This window comes from Netta rufina, assembly GCF_964035555.1.
Source record: "Netta rufina genome assembly, chromosome: 3".
Lineage (NCBI taxonomy): Eukaryota > Metazoa > Chordata > Aves > Anseriformes > Anatidae > Netta > Netta rufina.
Window position 1 is genome coordinate 82,905,088 of NC_140125.1, and position 19,432 is coordinate 82,924,519.

At 36.0% G+C, this 19,432-nt stretch overlaps 1 protein-coding gene across 1 annotated transcript; it reads left to right on the forward strand.

The window, feature by feature from the left end:
- Positions 1-4,817: 4,817 nt before the first annotated feature.
- TMEM200A (transmembrane protein 200A) lies at positions 4,818-7,823 on the forward strand (the record flags this gene model as incomplete). Its single annotated transcript, XM_084283370.1, has 2 exons — positions 4,818-4,947; positions 6,332-7,823. The coding sequence occupies exon 2, from the start codon at positions 6,348-6,350 to the stop codon at positions 7,821-7,823; it is 1,476 nt and encodes a 491-aa protein (XP_084139496.1). The 5' UTR covers positions 4,818-4,947; positions 6,332-6,347.
- Between the last annotated feature and the right edge of the window lie 11,609 nt (positions 7,824-19,432).

Below are 19,432 nucleotides of genomic sequence, written 5' to 3' on the forward strand. Positions count from 1 at the left end.
TTTATGCTGTGAAATTGCTTGCATGATTTGGCCTGTTTCCATAATCTGACTGGCAACCAGGAGGTTAAAAGGACATGATTAGTCCCTAAGCTTATCCGTTTACAGACTAAAAGAGGCAACATTAAAGGGAATTTGAACCCAAAGGGTTTGTTTCAGCTGGAAATTTCAAAGCTTTAATGTTTTAAATAGGCATGCAATTTTCTATCCTTGGCTTTTGCTTGCATGACTTTAAAATCCCAGCTGAGGTTATGAAGATTTTTAATACCACATTTCACATGCTTTCATCTCACCTATTGTCAATTAAAATACATTTAAAATACCCCATAATCATCAATACAAAAGAGGTCTTTTGCTTTCTTGCTTTTCTTTTTTAATACTTTTTAAGGACTGGATATTAGGAGAGAGATGCATCATAGGGTAGTCCCGCTGGTGTGTTATGCAGTTGGAAGGGATTGCTCATTAAGCAACGAAATAAAAATGTAATTTTGGATGATTTTTCTGTTTCTCGTGGAACTAACCTTTCTTTGGCCATTGCTGTATTATCTCTACCAGAAATATTAATCCTTTTGGTCTATAAGATTGTTTTAACAGAGCATTATATTTTTACCTTTGGAATAGAACTGATTGTATCAATTGACAACCTCTACGCATAGATAACACATTGATATATTATACATCAAGAACAAAGTTTAGATGTATTCTGTTAATTTCAGCTTAATACTGGTTTGTTTACCTAGTTGTGTTACCAGTTCTCTTATTACTTTATCATTTGCTTTCTTGATTATGAGAATTTCTGGGTAAACGGTCTCTCATATACCTCTTTCATTGCTAGGATTTCAGGTTTATCAAAGGTAAAGGACACTTTCCTTGATATTAAATTTTGTGCTCTTGTTAAAATTTGAGATTGAGTCACTTAAGTGGTAATAAATCAAGTACTAACATGAAGTAAAGTTACTAATCAGCTGAAATAGCAAGATAGGAAATGCTATGGTATTTGAAGTCATGTTTTGTCACACTTCTCAATGTGATGAAGTGTAATTCTTTGCTGAAATACAATAGCTGATCATTTCAGAAAGTTTTACATAAACCTAAACTACAGGGAAATAGCATGTACAGTTCTGATAATTTCAAAAAAATTAAGTTTCAATAATCTTTCAAACAGTAAATGTTCCAGTTTTATAATAATAATAAAAAAATTGTGAAAACTACAAAGGTCATAAATAATAAGGGACACTGAAATATATCTGGAATAAAACAAATAATATGAAAGAAATATAATCCTAATATCCTTTAGTGCACTATTTATCTTTGGTGCTGGTATACTTTTCAAATTAAATGTAAAATCTCAGCATAATTCAAATGACTATATATTTATTCAAAAGACTTCTGTTGTAGGTAGAATTAGTAACTGTTATTGTACCAAAATTGTTGAAAAATAGATAAACCTCGACGCACCCGAAATAGAAATACCAAGCTCCAAAGCTAACTACAGGCTGAGAGTTAATAAGGTTGCTGAGAGATTAACTACATGTTTAATAATGTGACCATCTCTGAAAAACAAAGTTAGTTGATACCAGTAACACTAATGGTGATGCTAGTCATCAGAGGGTAAAGAAGGGTATTAAGGTGGTGACCTCTTAGGCTAAAGAGAAAAGTAAGGAGTTTGTGGTTTGTGGAACCAGGAAAAGTTAGTTGGAGCCACTAGCATGTGCAATAAAGTCAGTTCCTTCCATTGTATTTTTGCTCTTCCACACACACCTTTTAGGTTTTCCTAGACTGCTGAGTATCAGAGCCATTGTGTAAATAGCTAATATTGCCTCAGTTGCAATTAAAACAGAAATGATATGTTCTTGCAGTAGACATGTCTTACATCTGGAATAATCAGTGAGTCAACTGGGCTCAAATCCCACCAAATCCTATCCCACCAATTTAGTCATTTGCTTGGCTTCCAAAGGATAACCAAGTATTACTTGTGGAGGCCATTCCTAGCTTCAAAAGGACTCAGAGTGACTCCCTCTTATCTGTCATACCTCTCTGTGGACATTTCTAGGTTGTTCAAGTTGTTCTGCAGTTGTCTGGAGATGCAAGTTACTCTAATGAGTCCCCAGGTCACCTCTGGCCTCCCCTCCCTTCTCCAGGCTGGCAAATTCAGATATGGGTAATGCTAGCAGCATAAATAAACCATTTTTCTGTCTGATCATCAGTGAAATCCTGATGTACTGGTGCAAATCAGAATAGAAATGAAGGACGCTTGTCCAACCGTGCTACAGTTTCTCCATGATAATTTATCCCTGCCTTACCTTTGTATCACAGAGTGAATCTACTGCCTCTGTTTCTTTGTTGATTTGAGTTATTTGACCTCCTGACTTGGTTAGGGGAATACTTCAATCTTTGCTCAGCAGCTGCAAGTCTAGTGGTTCCCTACAACTATTCTGGGAAAGCTGTTTTTACCTCTTTCATAATTTTCTTTATGACAGCCTTTCCTTGAGCATCTGAGAAACCTTTCCCCATATGGAAAGGTGATAAAGAAGAATCCCTTTCAGCCTCTCTAGGAGCCTTGATCTGGGCAGCAAGTGTAATGTAAGTAAGAAGCAGGCATCCTCCACATCTGAGACTGATGCTTCTCATCTCATTACCCAACTTGTATCACGTTTGCAAACCTTAGGAGGAGCTACTTTACAGGACCTATACCAAGACGGACTTGGGTGATCTTGGAGTGGCCGACAGGGTTGTGCGAGGACCTCTTAGTAACAACAGCACAGTACAAATTGATGCTAGCTGTAAGGGTAAATCTAGGCCACCGTTCCTTTCAAGACTAAAATTGTAAACTGTCTAGGCCTTTGGTACTGATGTTCCTGCTGAAGATGAAACAAACAGAGCAGCTACAAGGTTAGGAAGGCAGGTGCTTGAAAAAACACTCAATGTTTGTTCTTCAAAAACAGCTTGATATCTGTGATGCTTTTTTAACAGCAAAATGGTTGTGTTTATGAAATGGTTTACAGGCCTATCCCTTTCTTTTTTTTTTTTTTTTTTTTCTTTTTTTCTCTGTACTCTACATCAATTTTACCATTATTTGATACATTTTAAAATAAGCCTGTGTCATTCACGGCGCCACCAGAAAAATTCTGTCAAAACTTCTAACATAACCATTCTTTACTTCTTAGTCAAAATCTTGTAAAGTTTGCTTGTTCAGAAGTTTGAATTCAAGCTTTTGAGTAAAACTAAATGTAATCATTGTACTAAGCTAAAAGAATTAACATTTGACATTGGAACTCATTGTGGCTGTTCTGTAATGAAAGTAAACAGATTTGTAAAATAATTCATTGTATCTACAATGTGACTGTGTTCTAAATACAATACTTTTTTTTAAAAAAAAGTTTCCCATCTTAAAATACACTTCATTGTAATAGGATTTTGAAAGAAGTTCTGAATGAAATGAAATCATCTCATACCAATGGTCTGCTAATACCAATGATTTTATTAAATGGAGAAGAGATTCAGCTCTTAAAATTAAGTAGCATATAAGCCTTATGAACACCGTGGCTGATTGCAAATTATATTTATGAACCTGCTTGTGATTTTATTCAATTAAATAAAGATTTAGTAATATCCATGTGAACTCACAAATAGGAAAGAGACTTCTTCTATACATAAAATACTTTTTCATCTTGTTGCAGCCAGACTTTCTCTCTCTTATATCCAAGTTCTAATGCAGGTAAAGTGAACAGAGGAACAAAATGTTCCCCTGAAGTACTGGGAGGAAGCCAGCCAGGTGGCTTAGGAGATCTCTTTCTCCCTTTTATTATAGAAGATCTTAGTTTTTCTCCGTCCTTCAGGTTACTGTAGACCATTTAATAGTGAAATTGTGATGTGGTTTTCCTGCAATATTTGTAAAACTTGCAAATGAGAATTTTTGAAAAATACCTCGGGATGAAATATATATATATATATATATATATTTTTTTTTTTTTTTTTTTGATCTGCTTTTCAGAGTTAGAGAGGAACTAGAGGTTCCTTAAGCTAGAGGTATGCTTAAAATATTTACCAACCAGATCTGAGCTTACTTGGTTCACCCTTTGGTGCAATCCAGGTAGCTGTGATAAGCATAGTACAGAACACAAAATATCAAACCCAACCAACATGCACAGTTTAGCACAAACCCATGCAGTTCCTTGGCAGCCCTGATAATGGATGAGAGTGGGTTTATGTGTGCTGCAAAATGCCACATAAATATGGAAACTCCTTAAACCTGCAAAGATCTAGGATGTGGAAAAGAATAAGGGAGCAAACTAGATAATAGCTAAAAGACCTATTAATTTCAGTAAAGATGTGCTGTAATTCTCTTAATTTATTTCTGCCTAGAGAGTCTTAATGTTTTAGAGAATGATCTTTTGCTTTTGGCAGAAACCCTTAAATATAGGCATATGAGACACTGTTATTTTGTTTTGTTTTGTTTTGTTTTTAATATACAATCAACCTCGAATAACTTTCTTGGGGGGAAGGGGAGCATAGTGTTAAAATTGCTACATTAAAAGAAAAATTTGGCTCTTCATGAAACATTCAAGAAATTAATTGTTCTCGAACTGCTGAAATTGCCCAGACAGCATAAAAATGAAAGTGAATTGCAAAGGGTGAGAATTTCCAGAGTGCTGAGCAACACGAAACCTATCACTAGAAGTGAACTTTCTGAGTTGTATTTTTTGTTTGTTTGTTTGTTTTGTTTTGTTTCTTTGTTTTAAAGAATTCTATCAACTTTGCTTTCAGAAATTAAGAAAATGTTGCATCTTAGGTCTTGTTTTTTCAGGTCTTCGCTTCACAAAGAAAAGGTTTCTTGCAGGAGGAGAGAAAGCACTCTCTCTGTTAACAATGGTACATGGAAGGAATTCAGCTTGCTGTTCCTTCTGTCTGTCACCTGAATTACTGCTGAACAGATTATGATGAACACTGGTACATTTTTTTTTTCTGGATTAGTGCTTCTACCTGTCTCAAACTCCCTATTAATTTCATAATCATGAAATAATGGTGGGTTGGAGCAATTTCTGCTTGGAAATGAGCTTACTTGACACCTGCTTGCATTGTTGGAAATTCATGATAGTGCCTCAATTTATGGTCATTCTCATACTATAAAAGCTCTCATCTTTTTGCATGGGTGATTGGGATTTTTGCATGGGTGATGTTGGGATTTTTAAAAAACAAATATTTAAAGATATCTGATGAAAGTTATTGCCTGTAAATTGAAAGCAATCACTGGTTTGCTTTGCCTCTGCTTCTCTGCCTCTGACACACAGTCCAACTTTTACCTTGTCTGCTTGTTAAACCATCCCTAGCATTGACACAGATTGACACAGTGTTTTTTTTTTTTTTTTTCTGCAACAGACTGTCAGCCTTTCTGTATCTTTGAACTTAGCAAGGCCATCAAAAAGAACATATATGTTTTTTCATACCTGGCTTCACAGTATCTTAATTGTATACCATAATACTTTCTAGTATTCATCCAAATATTCACTAGTTAATCTGAGAAACTATTTTTGAGTCTGGTTATAAGATGCCTTATAAAATGATATTTAATAATCCTGAACTTTATTGTTTCATTTGTTACTTTTATTCAAAAAAAGTGCCCTACCAAATGTGAGTTTCTCTTTTTAAACCTATGCTGGTTCATGTTTCTGATGTAGTAGACAACCAGGTGTGAAAAGCCTAAAAAATAAAATAAAATAAAATAAAATAAAATAAAACAAAACAAAACAAAACAAAACAAAACAAAACAAAATGAGGAAGCTTTGAATTCATGAGCTTGACATTTAAGCTTCTTTAAATGATGGAATAAGTATATATTAATATATGCTGAAACCTAAAAGGCAAAATGTCTTAAAGAGGGTATGTAGAATGATCTGTATTCATACTAATTGTATGTCACAGAAGTTTTTAAAAGAGCTAGCTATAATGGCAAAATGATCAAGAACACATACAAGGTTCTTAACTTGTAACTTGTTACTGACTGTCCTGACATAAACCATTTATAAAGACTTCTCAGTATTCTCATTTTTAATCCTGATGTGTCACCACAGAGCACTAGTTTTCTAGTCTGTATCATTACTGAAAGATTTATTACCTATATTTACAGTGGTAAAAGTCTTTTGGAAATGCTTTTTAAATGCCATTTGAGTCTTAAAACCTTTATTATGCCCTAACTGCAATAAATATAGTAACTTTTTTAAAAGTGATGAATATTTTAATTATCAAGAAATATATACATATTAACAAAGCACTATTTATATTTGCACACACAAACTTTACTTGCATCAATATTTCTGCTTTTTTTCCCCCGCAGGGCACAATATAGAACTATGATAGCAACCGGCGGAGTCATAACAGGACTGGCTGCCTTGAAAAGGCAAGACTCTGCCAGATCTCAGCAACATGTAAATCTTGCCACAGCACCAGCTTCTGAAGAGAAGAAGCCAGTTAGACGCCGGCCCAGGGCAGATGTAGTGATTGTCAGGGGCAAAATCCGACTCTATTCTCCATCGGGGTTCTTCCTTGTTTTGGGAGTGCTTATCGCATTCTTGGGAATTGCAATGGCCATCCTTGGATACTGGCCCCAAAAGGAACAGCTTTTAGGATCTGAAGATAAACTACCAGTAAATGAAACTGAGATCCTAAGAAACCAAGGAAGCATTTTACTTCGTTTCTTTGAACAGCATGTGCACTCAGATAAGATGAAAATGTTGGGCCCTTTTACTATGGGCATTGGAATCTTCATTTTTATTTGTGCAAATGCCATTCTACACGAAAACCGTGACAAAGAAACAAAAATCATACACATGAGAGACATATACTCCACTGTAATAGATATCCACACCCTGAGGATCAAGGAACAAAAGCAGCTGAGTGGTGCCTTTGCTGGCTTGTTGGGGGAAGGAGAACTCGGGCACAGTGGGAGTTCATGTGCATCACGGCTGGCTGCAAACACGGTTGCACCTTTCTCTGGCTTCAAGAGTAATTTTAGAATGGATAGTTCTGCTGAAGAAGAGGAGATTCCCCTAAATGAAGATAGGACCACTGCTAGCCTTCTGCCACCTCTGATGACTGACCAATCTGGTTCAGTCTTTGGACTTTACCCTCATTCCAGCAAGGCTTCAGATGACAAAAACACTAGTTCTATAAAGTGTGAAACAAAGTCCATCGTATCATCTTCTATTAGTGCTTTCACACTGCCAGTAATTAAACTAAATAATTGTGTTATTGATGAGCCCAGTATAGACAACATAACTGAGGACTCAGAGGTCACAAAGAGTTGGTCCAGAAATCTGTCGATGGACTCTCTGGCCATTCCATTAACTGACACCAAGGAATCCTGCAAACCAGCTGCGGCCATGCTACCACGGCATAATTCATTTGTGGACACTCCACATGATCAGTTCAAATCTTCTATGACCCTTGGACCAAGTACAGGAAAGCTTTTATCCCCTGGTGCTGCCAGGAAACAGTTTGGGTCCAACACATCTTTGCATCTTCTGTCTTCACATTCAAAGTCCCTGGATTTGGACAGGGGTCCATCTACACTCACTGTCCAAGCTGAACAAAGGAAACATCCCAGCTGGCCCAGACTGGATCGGAGCAACAGTAAAGGATATATGAAACTAGAAAACAAAGAGGACCCAATGGACAGGTTACTTGTGCCACAAGCAGCAGTCAAAAAAGACTTTACCAATAAAGAAAAGCTTCTTATGATATCGAGATCTCATAATAATTTGAGTTTTGAACATGATGAGTTTTTGAGTAACAACCTAAAGCGGGGAACTTCAGAAACAAGGTTTTAATACTTAAATTGCAATTTACAATATATTCAACAGTATTTTTTAAGAAAACGTTTTGACAAGTGTTTCCTTCTCAGTGAAACTAGAACGAGACCATTTTTATCCAGATGACTAACAACATATTAAAATTGGCTTGTGTAAACAGAGATCTTTGTCTTTGTAAGTCCAAGAGTTTGTTGTCACAGTAACATACAGCTGCAATACAGTACATTATCATTGCTCAGAGAGTTTTGGTATGACTTATTGCATTTTTTTCCAAGTCATTATTTCTTCTGTTCTATATGAGCACGTTACTTTCTATGAATTTGACTCCAAAACCCTGCATTAGAATTAAAAGCTCCATTTACCTGTAAGTTCTACTTATTTAATGACTGCAAGAGTCTAGAAATTGTTTTTGCAGTCTAGAATGGGAAGTGAGGAAGAATACATACTGGAATTGTCAAATTCAAGCATTTATCCTTGGTGTTGGCTTTCACATATAATACATCTCAGTAACTACAATCTTGCCATTGTCATTGTGAGAATCTTGTTTAGATATGGGGGTGGGTGGATAGAAAAGAGTGGGTATCAAAACATTTTTGTGAATTCATTGTAATTGGTCAAGTTGAATACCAGTGTTGTGAATTATTAACTATGCTTTGTACAATAAAATTTCTACATCCATTATGATTTAATCCTAAAATTCCGGGAAAGCATACATAAAGTAAGAAACCTCAAAATTCTTCAGGGGTTAGTTCTCTAAGGCATTTTGATTGGCAGCAGTTTTGAAATCAAAGTGTACTGATTAAAATCATAGGGACATAATGAATGCTAACAGGGTTTTAGAAACATGGTATATAGTAAAATGATATCATGACATGAATCTGAAGAGAATAATGAAAAATGAATATATTGCCTCTCATTGCAATAGCAAGAAGCTAAATAACTAGGTTTCTATGGTCAAGATACTGATACAAAGCATATAATTCAATATGTATACTAAATATTACAAAAGCCCCTTGCCTAAATTTCAATTTATATATTTCACATAATTATTGGGATGGTGGTTCACTGGAGGCTTAGCTGGGGTAATTTTCATTAGAAGATTTTGCAAAAAGAAGTGACATTTAAAACAATATTTTTCTCAGCAGGGTAAGTTCCTCAGTTGACAATTGTAGGCTATTGTTAAAGAAAATGAGAATTTGAATGTGCATACCAGAAAGTTTCCATGTATTTCATTAAGGTATTTAGGCCGTGATCCTGCCATGACAGTCATGCTAGAGAATGTCACTTCTAGTTGCAAGGCTCACCTAACAAGAAGTTGGTTGTATGTGGTCATTTTAGATATATTCACTCAGGAATTGTTTTTAATGGCTTTTCCCAAAAAGAATCAAGCCTGTTAAACTGTTGTACTTCAGTTATGAAAGATCAAAGATAAAATACATGTACACACACTCTCTATATCCTTTTTTATTTTTAAATACTCAGCTCCAGATTTCAACTGCTTAATGTTTATGTATCAGGAGCATTACTTGCTCAGTGAATTGAGGCATAGTGTTAACTGTTAGAACCTCAAGCCTATATATTGTAACAGAGTTGGCTAAATATTTTGCTATGAAGCTTTTAATAACTTTCCGGCTTGTGTTCTTAAGACATTTGCTATTTTTTGAAATGAAAATAAAATGTATCTCTACATATATCTGCTGTAAGACATGTTTTTCCTCTATAATCTCAAATCTTCCATATCAAAGTATAATTAAGGATCATAATATTGTACATAACATTATGCTTAATATATTAGCCTGCCAGTAGATATATGGCTATGACTAATTAATTTCAATGACATCCCTGCACATGTAAAGGTTGAATTTACTGTGTTTCTAACATTTTTTTAATGTAATGTGAAATGTATTCAAAATGCTTTTGATATAAGGAAATTTTGTATAAAAAGAACACCTTGTTCTTTTCAGTTTGGCAGTATGTTTCAAAAAGTGGAAACCATTATTAAAAATACATGAATGATATAAGCTTTTATTTCCTGAATAACTAAATTAAATCTTAGCTTAAAAGACTGTTTTTTGTTTTGTTTTGTTTGTTTTGTTTTGCTTTGTTTTGTTTTAACATCATACATGGGACTAGTGGTCCATTTGTAAGTATAGCAAGGCATGAAGTTTTAATTTTTAGTATAGATACCTGGTACTGAAAAATGTACTGATTTCAAAAAAATATACCTGGTTGAGAGACCAAAATAAAGTTACTGACTTGAATTTGCAAGAAATCAAAATAGCTCCGTACAAAGGAATTATGTGATTGACAGATTGACTACAAAAATATTCTCAAATTGTCCTAAAATGGAACATTTAATTTAGATAATAGCATCTACTCTAAGTTCCAGAAATAATAAGCTCATCCAGTACATATTAAGTAACATGATAACTCAAAAGTGATAGTAACCTTTTTTCCTGGGATTTTTATATCCCAAAATTTAAAGACATGTGTCAAATGATTTATAAGGCATAAAGTCTAAGGTGCTAAGTCTGATGAAAGGTTTAATATTTTTAAAAAGTTGTCTAGGACTCTATTTTTGCCCAGATATACTAACTACAATCACTCTGAAAATTAAGGACCTTGCATCTTCCCATATTCCTTGAGTACTTCCAACTCAGTATCTAGTCAGAAAAAGTTTTAAATGTTCAAAAGACCTGAACACTAATCTTCATGAGGTGGAAAACTACAGTAGGGTGCAGATGTCTGAACCCTTTGTAACACATGTTCAGATAGCAAGTAAAGACCTAGTGAAGAAAGGAGCATTTCTGAAACCTCACTGTTATCTTTAGGGCATTACTGTATTCACTCTGTTGCTGATTCAGTTCACAGACTTTTATTATTATTATTATTATTATTATTATTATTATTATTATTATTATTATTATTATTATTATTTAGCTCATTTCTGATGTTCTGAACAACACTATTGATGTTCTGTGCAGCTCCACAATGAATTGTTCCAATACAACTTCAGGGTGAAAAAGAAGCCAAAGACAGGAAGTTTTAAAGTATTTTTATCATATGGGAAAATAATTGTATAGACACTCCACAAGACTTTTCATGCAATACGAAGCTAAAACTTACATCTAGCCCTTGGAAGATATTATGGTACCACATCCTTTGTATGTAATAATCAGAAGGAAGTCATTTGTATTGTACAATCAGTGAGTTCAGCTTCTTCTTCTCCATAAGACCATTGAAAAATACATGTGTTCTACCTCTCAGGTAAGCATCTTAATCACAGCCTGTGGCTTAGACTTGTGTTAGAAGCTGTCTGTCCTTTCTAGCAAAGCTGTTTCAGTCTGCTTGTTTATTGGGCAAAATTCATCAGTAAATAAAGAGCACAGTTCTGCAGTGTTAGAAGAGAAAGTCTGGGCTGCATTGTCTTTTCCAGGTTGTTTCTATACTTAATATAAAATACTGACTGAGTAAAAACCTTAAAACAGGGTCTGTGTCTGGCCAGTTCAATATTTTAGCTGCTCCTTTGGAAAACCCGGTTCACTCTCCATGTGAGCCAATTAACCTGATTTTTCCATGCAGTTCAGTGCAGAGTTCTGCAGGAGGGAGTGGCAAATGCACCAGCTGCAAATACTGTTACCTGTGGACAGGAAGATCTTGGCATGGGGTTCTCTGAAGCAAAAAGACTTCAGTATGGTGCTCCCCATCCTGATGGCTACCCTAATGCTTGAGCTTCATAAAGGATGGAAAAGTAGCCTGGTTTTAAAAATGAAAAGTAATGTTATAAATGAGCAGAATTTTTAAGGCTACCAGTTTTGGAGGTAGGCATCCACATCTGTCCCTCAGCATAGATTAGACAGCTAAACAAATTTTGTGCAACCACCTCAGAGAGCCTTTCTCAGATCTAGCACTGATTTTACTTATCCTTAAAATATAGCATTACTAGTCTTTTAGTTTCTCCTATATGAAATGTGGGCAATAGTTTTGACCTGCAGCATCTTTTCTCTCTGAAAAGGTTTTTTAGTTTGTGGAGTTCCTGAATTGGAACCTTCCAGAGAGGCTATGGATGCCCCATCCCTGGAGGTGTTCAAGACCAGGCTGGATGAGGCCCTAGGCAACATGATCTAGAGTGTGGCATCCCTGTTCATGGCAGGGGGAGGTTGAAATCAGGTCTCTTCCAACCTGAGCCATTCTATGATTGGTTTAGTATAGTGCTTTTACAGATAAGTTGTTCTTTCTAGGAGTGTATCTCTGGCCCTTTCCTGGAAGTTCTGCCTTCATACTCCTATCTTTTTTTGTTGTTAATTTTCCTACAAAGTGTGATGTTGTGGTGAACAAGCAGAAATCTTTTAGCAAGACTATGTGCATGCATATATGAAAATGCAAATGGTATAAGTGGTCTATTATAACGTAGGAGTGTTTCAATTAGTATGACTTAGCTACTCAAGGGCAAGTTCATGCCCTTTGTTTAAACCATTTCAAATTAAACTCAGGATCAAATTAATTATCATTATTACAGCTATCACATGTTTAACATTCAGTTAACATTTATTAACTCTTTCATCAATGTTCCGTGAATGGCAATGCTGAGTTGTGTTTTAGGACTTGGTATTTCAAATTAACCTCACCAGAGTACTTTATAGTTTCAGTAAAGCCCAGACAATATAGTTTATCTGAATGACAGTTGGCAGAATTACAACCCTGAGTCTCATAAACAGTGGAAATCTGATAGTTAAGTTACTTTTATTTATTTATTTTTGTTATTTTAGTTTACAATGGCTTATTGCATTTAAAATATAAGAATGCACTATATTAAATGAAAAGCAGTGTGTCTAATTGTTGTCTTGGTTCTAAGTCTACTTGGCAGACAGCTTCAGAGGAGAGTATAGAATCACTATAAATTATCCATAGGAAGAATGATTAATCCATTGCTGTCTTTTATCAGTTTTTATTCCAGCCAGTGTAATTATTCAGGATAGCATTCCTAGGAATAGCCAATCCATTTCTGAATCCCACCAAGCCTTTCGGTTTACTAATATTTATTTTGCAAACTACTGCAGATTAATTAAGAGTTATGCCAATAAATATACTTCCTTTGTCAGTTTGAAAATTTTATCAGCACTTTAATTTCATTGTAACAGCCAGTTGCTGGGCCATTAAAAAATGTACCCAAAATAACCTGGTATCTATTGATATTTCTGTGGCTTTTCTATTTTTAAAGAGATTAGTTGCTCAGAGTTATCCTATGATTTACTGCACAACACATTTAACACTCAGATCTTTCTGTTCTCAGAATAGGTTCCTGCTTTGTAGGAAATACTTGTTCTAGTACACATTTTTTCACTTTTACTGTTAAATTTCCACTCATTTCATTATCCCATTAAGACAATTCAGTTTTCCTTCTGATCTCTCCCATATGGATAGTATGTCCCTACTTAGGCTGCAATAGCAGACAGTGCAGCCCAATAGGAGTAGATCTGTAGTTGGTGCTGAGGACCAACAGGAGCAGACCTGCAGCTAGTGCCGGGGGCACCAACTTAATTCTCATTTTTAGTTCTTTAATTTTTTTTTCCGGAAGTTTTCCATCCTACCTGGATCACTCTAGCAGGCTTACAAGAGACCAGATAGCTCATCCTTTCCTTCTTTCTGCCATTTCAAAAATGCAGTTAAAAAGATTACTATTTTTAATGCATATTGGCTTTTCTCTCTCTGTCAACTCAGTAGATTTATTGAAATTTCTTGCTACAATGTTTTTCATGTGCCAGTTTTTTCAGGCTATTGTAACAGAGATTATGTGCTGTTACACAGTGAGAGCATTCAGGGCTTGAATTTAGCCTTCTTACAGGTGAGGATTTATATATCTTTCATTTCACACTTTCTTTCTTCCATTTGCCACACTTCCCCATCTCCCATTTCCAGACTTTTTTTCCTACTAGTCATCCCATTTCATCCCACTTCTGTAATAGTGACCTCAGGTGAAAAATGAGGCAAAGTATTCACTTAGCATATAGGTTGTATCTGTAAAGAACTTTTTTTTTTTTTTTTTAAACCGGGTTAAAGAGTATCTGAATGCGATGCTTTACATCTTACAGTGCATTTCCACATTTACTGTCTGCTCTGTTATGTTTTCCCGTTATGTTTACTTGTAGGTGTTCCTTTCGGTTTAATTTTGGTGAGGTTCTCATTAATTCAGCTAGGTTTGGAATTCTCTTCAGAAGCTTCCTGTAGTTGAGGTGCATGTTTGTTTCTGTTAGTTTAAAAACAAACAAACAAACAAACAAAAAAAAACCAAAAAGTCTTACCCAATACTCAAATCCCAGGCCTTCTTGTCTGACTGATTTTAACAACTATCTTTCTTCTGAAATTATCAAAATTTCTTCATCTGAAATCAACACCTGACTTGGAGTCCTCCTGTAGTTTATCCTTGTAGTTTAAAGTTAATTGGATCAGCTCATTACTACTTCAGTTTTTAGAAGCATCTTGTCTATGGCACACTTAGTGCTTAACTCAGTTTTTGATACAATAATTGTGGTAGACATCTGTTGGCTCTTCCTTGTAGGCATCTCTATACTCAGTTGTAACAACCAGCATTTGTTCAGTCTTTTTTTTTTTTTCTTTCTCTCTCTCTCTCTCTCTCTTTTTTTTTTTTTTTTTTAAATGGGAAATTCAGTTTTCTGCAAGACAAAGGTAAAACCTCAAGTTAATGACAAAGCAATAATTAATATATGTCTGCTTTTTAATTCAGTCATCACAGGGAAAAATATTCCTGTGCTTTCTGTCTACTTTTCTGGACTTTCTGGAGGTCTTAAATATTATATTCTTGTAAATGGAAAGCTAAAACAAAGTATCCAGGATGAGAGTATAACTTTGTTACATAACAGAAAATTATGTTTTCAGTATTTTTTTTCCCAGTCGTACTGATGAACATCATGTATTTCCATTGAGCTACCTTCACTGAGATGTGGCTCACTTTTCTGTGTAAGTTCAGTTTGTTTTGAGATTATGATAGTATAGAAGCACTTCAGAAAACTTTCCACTGTGCATTTTTTTGTGTTTTTTCAGATATAATTTTAAATTTAAATATGTTACCCTGAAAGAATATTGCTCCAGTTTATTTTTATTAGTGTCTTCTTGTAGGCACCAGTTTTTCAAGGGTCTCAATGGTCTCAAATAAAAACATGTGAATAGAAGAATATGGGGAAGATCAGCTAGTATTACACAGACGTTAACCTCAACTTGCACTTGCAGAGAATTCATTATCATTTTTACAGACAGGAAGCACTGATATATGATGTGAGCATTGTCTGTAGCAATGAGCAATGTATCTGAGTAGTATCTGTAGCAAACAAGTGTTCTTTATTATCTCTATACGGAGACTAGGAAGAGCATTAGACTTATAACTAAATTAAATAACTCTACTCTTTGAATCTTTTGCAGAGGAATTGGGTTTATACAATAGATTAAGAGGGGTTAGGAAATAATAAAGTGAACATTAGATTCTCATTAAACTACATTTTCTAAATTTATATGCCTTATAACTAGCACTGAAATGGAGAACTCTTGCTAACTATCACAGAAGATAATCCTGGTCATTCTTCTAAAGACGAAAGTACACGTTTCATACCCATTGACTTTTTGAATGCATAATTTTATTCCTGTAACACTGATCTTTGTCACTGTCATCTGGACTGGCAGGTTTGCAAAGTTCTTGTGCCTTTTCTTAATACTTCATTTTATTTTGCATTTTTCTTTTGAAAATAGAACAGGTGAGAGCATTTCTGGAAATCACTAACTCTTTGATGTTTATGTCCACACCTACACCCCATTACAGTGATTACAGACTCTTTGGTCTTATAATTGCTTTAAGATAACTAAACCCTGTCTGCCAACATACAGATTAGATTCTGACCTATTCTTCCTTTCCACACCTTTCTACATGATCCAACTCCTTAAACAGTTGTGTGGTCAATTACATTTTAATCTGATTTTCTGTCTCTATTTACTCTTGTCAAACATCCACTTTCTTGGTTATTATCTATGAATGAGCACAACATTTGCAGAAATTGAAATGCATTCCTGAAAATAGGAAATAAGTTTGCTTGACACATATTATTGTTAAGTCATTTTATTCAGCTTCAGAACTGCTTCTGAAGGTAGGCATGGGTACTTCCTAATGACTGTGTCTACAATAGCCAGTTATTTTCTCCTCCAAGATCTGAAAAGCTTAATTAGTTGATGATATAGGTATCTTTCCAAACCTAAGTGTGGTGGTTTTATTTGGGTGGGTGGCTGAGCTTCACCACAACCGCTCTCTCACTCCCCCTCCTCAACGAGGAACGGGGAGAAAATATGATGAAAAGGGCTCAAGGGTTGAGATAAGGACAAGGAGATCGCGCCGTAATTATTGTGACAGGCAAAACAGACTTAGCATAGGGAGACAGTAAGATTTATTGCCTATTACTAACAAATTAGAGAAGCGAGAAATGAAGAAAAGAAACCAGAAGCACCTTCCCCCCCATTCACCCTCTTCCACCTCCTCCCCCCGAGCAGGGGAATGGGGGAATGGGGATTATGGTCAGTCTATAGCGCTTCTTCTCCGCTGCTCCTTCTCGGTCACTGTCGTCCCCTGTGCTGTGGGGTCCCTCCCACGGGATGCAGTCCTTGATGAACTGATCCAGTGTGGACTTCCCACAGGCAGCAACTCTTCAAGAACTGCTCCAGATATGGGTCCATACCATGGGGTCCATCCCTCAGGAGCAAAATGCTCCAACCTGGCTCCCCTACGGGCAGCAGCTCCTGCCAGGTCACCTGCTCCTGCATGGTCTTCTCTCCATGGGCTACAGATCTGGCCTGGAATCTGCTCCAGCAGGGGTCTCTTACAGGCTGCAGCCTCCGTCGGTGCAGGGCCACCTGCTCCACCGTGGTCTCCTCCACAGGCTACAGCGTGGAACCCTGCTCCACCATGGTACTCCATGGGCTGCAGGGGGACATCCTGCTTCACCATTGTCCTCAGCCGCAGGGGACTTCTGCTCCGGTGCCTGGAGCACCTCTCCCCCTCCTTTTTCACTGATCTTGGCACCTGCAAGGCTGTTCCTCACTCCTCTCACTCTCCCAGCTGCTGTGTTGCGCAGTGTTTTTTTTCCTGTCTTAAATATGTTCTCACAGAGGCACAAAACAACATAACTTATTGGCTCGTCTCTGGTCAGCAGTAGGGCCCTTACCAAACATGGGGCAGCTTCTAGATCCTTCTCACAGAAGGCGCCCTGCTACTGACACCTTGCCATGTAATCCCACTAAACTAAGGCAAGTGGAAAAACAAAACAAAACAAAACAAAACATATCTGTGAGCTCTCCCATATTTCCAGATCAGATTGAAAGGATTATTTTTTAATTAAATTCTTTCATTTGTATCATTTAGCAGATCATATGAATTTTACACACACATGTGTTTATTTATATACATTCGTAACATGTTTGATTGGATCTGGAAGCTGATGTACTTCAGAGCATTTTGCTTTTAAATAAACAGCATGATGCAAAGTGAGTGGGGAGTCAATGATGGCTCTGCTCAAAAAGCTGATTTGCCTTAATCCATTCCTGCCTCAATAGAAATAACTGCAATATAAATCATCACATGGAAAGACTCAGAAATATGTGAAAATTGTTAATGAGATTAAAGAGACATAAAAAGGAGGATAGCATCCTAGGTTAACGTTCTGGAATATGCAGTCTAAAATATCTCCAAATTGAGTTTTGGAGGTTTCAGTTTATCATGTTATCAAAGTTTTGAAAAATAAGGTGATGCCTCTGATTTTATCATTGCTGGAGAAACCCAGGAAAAAAAATAAAAAGTTAGTATATTGAATCAGAAAGAGATCTGTTGCTGGGAACAAATGGGATTGTCTATTACAAACATACTTCTGCTGTTATCACACTGCTAGCAAAAACACCTCAAAACATATTATTACATGGCATAAACCATCAGATATTTTCCATGGGACTAGAAATCATCTCTCATTTTGAACTCCTGGAACTAAAATTTGTGTGCTGAATTGAAACCAGTCAGGGTGACTGGACTCTGTGACATTTGTTTTCTGCCTCTTTGAGGCAGGTTTCTGAGAAGGTCAGGGGCTGAAACTCCTTGCAGAGTTAATGCTTGTAACAAACACAGTAAATTCTGTGTGATTGCACACTCTTCCTAGTTTATTTTCCTTTCTTCTCTGACATTGGGTAAGCATACCAAGATAAAGAAAACCTGTGTATTTTCATATACATGTATGCTGATACTAGTCTTTGTCAGCTTATTTAGTCTTTGGCAGCTTCAAAGGCATTTAAATGCACTCTTATTTTTGACAGAACAAAGATTTGTAGCATAAAGATTGGAATTCATGTAAGAATAGCTGCTTTTGACACAGTCCTTTCTTTCAAATGTGATCTGAAGTTGAATAGCATCAGGTAAGGATGATGTATGAGTTTCACTGAGAAGTGGGACGGGCTTGCAGAACTCTGTGACAGAAAATACGGTAGTCACTACCATGGCTAAAAAATTGATTCAGGGAAAGACAGACTGTGCTTTTCACCAAACCAAACAATTAATTAATGCATCAGCATTGACCTTACTTTCAAAGATATTGTTCATATTTGCTTTTGATAATATTGACACTTAAAATTACATGTACTTTCACCAAAGGTGCCAATATATGATTACATGTGGCACACATGTACACAGATAATGAGCTCAGTCCAGCTGACACTGATTTTCAAATGTGAGTAAGTATCTGCAGAAAAGACTATATACCTTTTAGGCAGTTTAAATTTCATGTTATCTATCCAAGAAAAGCTTTTGTATTTAATAAAGTACAGATTCAGCATAAGCATTTGCAATGGGAGACAAAAGGATTTGTATTATTTAAAACCTGAGGAAGATGTGAAGAGGATACTGGGTTTCTTAAAAGGTGAAATTCAATCTGCCAATGTTGATAGATTCTCTGCAGCTATTTAAAATCATCCAGGTTGAGTGCTATGAGAAGGATAATGCATCATTTCTCAGCTTCCAGAAAGCTCAGCTCAGACATAACCTGAAAAAATGTATACTTGAATGTCCTAAACAGCCCAGGGCCTACTTTAGTGAAGTGCTTCACTTTTATTGTCTATAGATGGATTTCTTCCTAAATGGGAAACAGTATCTGCTAGTATCAAAATATAAGTTGCAAGCCAGTTTGAAACCATACAGACTTGGAGCACAAACATGGTGAATGTTTTCACTTTCTTTCCTTGTTATGCTAGTGCAGTCTTTTTTCTCATATTTTCAAGGATGTAGAAGCAAATGATGTTCTGTAGAAATACAAAACAAATAAATTTCAAAGCCAGCTGCTCTATGACAAGCTTCTGTCACAAAACCTGTAGAAACTGAACAAAAATGGTTTTGGAAGACTCTCACCTCTTGTCAAAACCACAGTCCTGAGTGAATATATCTCTGAATACATGTATATTGGGTAGAGTGGAAAGACGTAAATCTCACCAGCTGATGGAATTAGATGTATGCCATTTTAGAGAGTAGATACATTATATAGACATGTTTGATTTTTTCTTTCTTTTCCTATTTGTAGAACAGAAGCTGTTGAAGA